General features: G+C 42.0%; 1 protein-coding gene across 1 annotated transcript; it reads right to left on the bottom strand.

The window, feature by feature from the left end:
* Positions 1-1,999: 1,999 nt before the first annotated feature.
* Positions 2,000-4,470, bottom strand: LOC147633236 (rhomboid-like protein 14, mitochondrial). Its single transcript, XM_086806258.1, has 2 exons — positions 4,021-4,470; positions 2,000-3,390 (listed from the first exon to the last, which is right to left on the bottom strand). Exons 1-2 carry the CDS (start codon positions 4,246-4,248, stop codon positions 2,539-2,541), a joined length of 1,080 nt encoding a protein of 359 aa, XP_086662384.1. The 5' UTR covers positions 4,249-4,470; the 3' UTR covers positions 2,000-2,538.
* Positions 4,471-5,027: the final 557 nt, after the last annotated feature.

The following is a 5,027-nucleotide window of genomic DNA, read 5'->3' as shown; positions in this document are numbered from 1 at the left end:
GGCAAGTCAACAAATCAAGACAAGATGTCAACTTTAAAGAAAGGGATTGGATATATCTCCGCATAATGAAGCAGAGATTGAAGCAAGTGTTGTCCAAAACTCTCGTTTCGCAACTTCATACCCTTACCATTCATTAAAAAGATAAATGACGTCGCTATGTTAAGCTTCCAAATAGTACTATGCATAATGTTTCCATGTTTCTCGGTTGAAGCCCTACATTGGTCCAGCACTGCAAAATACTACAAATGAGCGACAACCAAACGTAGTAGATGAAGCCGAAATAATTGAGCCCGAACAAATTCTCTTCCATAGATGGAAGCATGGATCCGATCAAACAAAGACAATTCTACACGAAGTTTCGAGATCGAGATACCCATGAAGCAATATAACTAGATGAAGAGTTCTTTCCAAGAGTACCCCCAGCTCTTGGCGAACTACTTGGAAATGATGCCACCAAACTAAGAGGAAAGGTCACATGCACCATACACTGGAGTGCTATGTGACACAATGGCTCTGCATCAATGCAACATTCATTAGTAGGATTTACCTTCTTAGGAATATCACCCCATTGTGAGCACCAATTCGGGACATGTCAAGCACGAGTTTCATACGTTAGTCTCCACGACCTAGAGAGTTTGCATGTGTCAATCCTCTTACCCACTTGGAGAATTCATTAGATAGGGCATGTAAGATACAAATCCATAGCATAGGTTTTGCATTAGTTGCATGTAGTTGCATTGCAGATGGGTCTATGGCCCAGCCAAAGGCCAGCCCATAGCATGGCCAACCCCTAAGTGCAACATCAAGGCCATAAGTGACATAGGCAGCCATTCGGCATCCTATACCTGCAATCAGCCAGCATTAGATGTTTCATCATACAGCTTATCCACAACAGGTGAGCCAGCCTCGCTCAATCGGCCAGGGCCTCAAGGGCAACAAATGAATAACGTGCAACATTTAATGGTTCAAAACTAGCATTTTGTCCAATATCTACTGGCCGATAGCACTTGTTTGGACAGACTAGCATCAAAAAGGCAAATATAAGCAACGCTTAGCATTCAGCATCATTCATCCATCAAGCGAATCAGTCCTACAGCAGCTACAAGCAAATCAAGCCTCCAGGTTCCTTGTGCATACTTTCAGCATAAAGCATCTAAAGGTGCTCCATTCCCAAGGCTTCCACAAAGAGTATCTTCGGCATTCAGCCAACATATGTGCATGCCTTAGTCGCAGCATTATCAGCATCATCATCATATGTATTTAGGACATCATCATCATCAGTATTATGCTAAATACATCATCAACACAATGTATTTACTGATGATGATGATGATGATGATGATCAACATGTCCTAAATATTGTATGTTGTCCTAAATGATGTATTAAATCAGGGATTTTGCTGTTCATGCTAGGATTAGGCCATGGCATGGGTGTGCACGTGACAACATATATGCAGCCCCTCCTCCATTTCATAAATCCATCTCATAAAATCAGCATTCTCTTAGAGAACACAGTGCAGATATGTGTGCTTGAAGACTTTGGTCTTTGGGCTCTCTCTCTCTCTCTCTCATTATAAAAGGCCATGTTTAAGCTTTTATCAAGCGCTCACTCTCTATCTTTCTAAAAAGGCAACCCAAGTTTAAACTTTTATCATGCAACGAACAACAGCCTTTTTCTTCCTGGAAAAAACAATAGCCTTTTTCAACAAGTATTGCCTCTTTAACAGCTCCTCTAACCTCTAACCTAACCATGATGAACCACTCCGAGTATAAACCTAGACATTACTTGCAACGGTAAGAACCTCACTCAAGGATTGTAGGGACATTTTCTTTCAGGGCTTTCACCCTCAATCATATGGGCAGGAAGTAACATACACCCTATCAGCCTTCATTTTCAGAACAGCCATGAAAATGGAACAGGTAGGGTGGATGCTGCAGATAGGATGAGAGACTTCTAAGGTAACGTAATCTATAAAGTAAAGAAGAGAGAGGCTCTTCATTTAGTAGAAACATCACAAAACATCAGTTTAGGTCTGAAGTCGCCTTACAAGCATTGCTGCTGTTGATAGAGAAGCCAAGTCATCAATTTAAAAAGATACAGAAGGTCAGCATAGGATGAGTTGGCAGTAACCTACACACTTCAATTTAAAAAGATACAAGATACAGAGGGTCAGCAAAGGATGAGTTAGCAGTAACCCACACACAGTTGAAGCTCTTTCAGACTGCATTTCTCCTTAAGACAGCCTGCCATTTCTGTTTCTGATGATTGATGCCTATATTTACATATCTGTTTCTGATTATTGATGCCTATGTTTACATTTCCAAAAACTTGTGATTGAAAACTTCTTCACATGCTATCAACACTGACTTCAAAGTACCTTTAGCTGGGCACACAGTCTGTCAAAATATACAAACAGCAAGACCTCTTGTAACCCCACAAAAACAATGTTCCAGGAGAGAATATTTCACCTCTCTCTCACCGCAATGTAAGGGTTTCTGTGCATTTCAGTACCAAAACAAGTGCAAGACCAGTCACTATCATCTGCTAAACCGTGCTAAACGTGCTTGTCTCATTTCATCCACAGATGGAACGGCAGAAATGGGGGGTGTTGAAGGTGATCTGCTGCTAGGTGCTGAAGGCGAACTGCTGCTAGCCCTTTCAGGACAGGATGCACCACACATCTCGCAATTATCTATATAAATTGCATTATCATAGGTACACGTCTGACAGCGCCATACAGCAGATGTGCCTCGATGACGAATTGCCATTCTATGATCTGAAAGGTGGTTATTCCTTGCTCTATTGCTATCTGAACGATCATAGTTCATTGTTCTACCAAGAGTTCTCACCCTCCTTAAAAAGGGCAGCTGCCAAATCAATCTATGACTAAGGTTGACCAACCTCCTAACAAGTGCTGTGAAGATGCCACTGGCAGTAAGCCAATGAGGGTTGTGAACATAAAGCAAGCCTGCTAAGATCCCACAGAGATGCCCTAGAAAGGAGGTCCCAGGAACAAACATCTGTACCAGTATCAATTCAGCCCATGCAGCATAGCGTGCCGGAACAAGAACCCCATACACATTGGTGAAGGTTGGAGAATTCCAATTCAAAACCACTTTGAGAGCAAACAGGACTGCAGAAAATCCGACAGCGCAGTGGGAGAACAGTGCATCTGGATAGTCACCAAAAATACTTAATCCCTTGGCAAGAACCACTATAAGTCCATGTGATAATCCAAGAAGTACAGTAACCATTTCTGCAAATTTAAGACTGCCCATGCTCCCCTCCAGCTGCATTCCTTTCCACAGGAGAGAGAGCATGTTGTACACCAAATGGGTGTCATCAACATGGTAAAATGCCGAAAGAAACAAGCGCTTAACATCCCAGTCCTGGCAAACCAACAACACTTCAATTCCCTATCGTAACCAGATCAAGCCAGCCCAGACAAGCAGCACTTGACTAGTTATTTGAGTAGTTCTGACCAATTAAAGGCTACAGCAACAATCAACAAAAACGACATTGGGAAATGGCCACAAAAAACCTTGTAACTTCACCCTAGGAATACTTGCAACACCACCAATGCACCATGTATGCAGCTAAACAAACTCCTCCAGGACTCGATTGCATTCAATTAGCCAAATATGCACGCATCAAGCGTGTGATCATGTATAGCTTTATTCTTGAGGTGATTTGAGGTTCTTGAAACAATTGAGATACACAGTCATAATCTGATGGGTAAATTGGCATTTGCATGCATACACAGCATGTGCGTGCAAACACAGACACATGCATGCATACAAACATATCATATACACATACATACACAGACACCACGTTTTCTAACACACACTCAGAGATACATGCATACATACAACATATCATCCACATGCATGCATGTAATTATGCTATGAGCACATGCATTTGTCGTGCATGGACTTAAGTAACATACAGGCACCATGGTGTTCAAACTTAGTCTCATGGCGTTGTAACGTGAACTCAATCTTGCACGGATTACACACCTTGAGAACCAGATGAGGATTCAGGCAAACGTCGCTGACGGTTGGAAGAACATCCTGGAGCCTTCCAGGTCTGAGGGAGAGAAGCACATTGGCCACAATGAGAGCCGCTGTAACAGGAGGTTTTGTGTCGCGCCCTGCATACTGTGCCAGGGCATGGAAAGCCAGGATAAACAGCATGCCGCTACCACCAGTGCTTCCTCCTGTGGGACGGATTCGGCCCCTGTACATCCTCCACGCAGCGAAAGGGACTGGCAAACTTAGCGATAGCGAAGCGCGAGAAGTGCAGAAGAGAAATCCCTGACCTCGTGCAGAAAGGATGTTGGCAAAACCCTTGCGAGAGGAAACCCTAGCCCTGCACAGAAGGCGAAAGGATAACCCTAACCCTGTCAACAAACTCGCTTTCTTCTCTGAAAAGCATCGGGAAAATCCAGACTCTATCCGGGATTCCAAACGGCCGGACACGGTTTGAAAGCCAAGTTTGTAGGCATTTAATCTTATTGTATAATCAAATTTTTTATTTTTCTTTTTCAATAGCAATGCAACAAACTCATTTTTTTAAAAGGTCCTGCCTCCATGTTTTTACAACTCACTAGTAGAATAAGAGGCCTTAACTACTTAGAAAGTTAGAGTCCCCTAAAATGGCATTTCACGGAAATGGCTTTTCTATTTTATATTAAGAACTTAGAAAAGAGTTACATAAGATAGAGAGCTTTCACCAAAATGGCATTTCTTTCAATACCCTCAATCGCAATGCCAATGCAGCAAACACATTTTTATCAAGGTCTTGCCTCCATGTTTTTACAACTCCTCACAAGTAGAATAAGAGGCCTTAACTACTTAGCGTTAAAAGAGGGTCTTTATTTTTTGGGGGATTAATAGTAGATATTTATATATATGTGCTGAAAATAGTCAAGTACACTTTTAAGTCATATACATCTGAAAATTTCCTCACTACAATCCTCTATTTTTCACACTTGAGTTCATTTAAGAGTTTACAAAGTAAAGAC

The sequence above is a fragment of the Cibotium barometz genome, chromosome 12, assembly GCF_041138505.1.
Source record: "Cibotium barometz isolate CiBa-2024 chromosome 12, ASM4113850v1, whole genome shotgun sequence".
Taxonomy (NCBI): domain Eukaryota; kingdom Viridiplantae; phylum Streptophyta; class Polypodiopsida; order Cyatheales; family Cibotiaceae; genus Cibotium; species Cibotium barometz.
The sequence above is the reverse complement of the archived record's forward strand: the minus strand, read 5'-3'. Positions and strand labels throughout refer to the sequence as shown.

What these genes read in the sequence shown, in the direction of transcription:
- LOC147633236 (XM_086806258.1), bottom strand. Translation starts at nt 4,248, where the DNA reads ATGTACAGGGGCCGAATCCGTCCCACAGGAGGAAGCACTGGTGGTAGC. An exon ending in ATCCTCATCTGGTTCTCAAG is followed by an intron (nt 3,391 to 4,020) that starts GTGTGTAATCCG and finishes TTGGTTTGCCAG; the next exon opens with GACTGGGATGTTAAGCGCTT.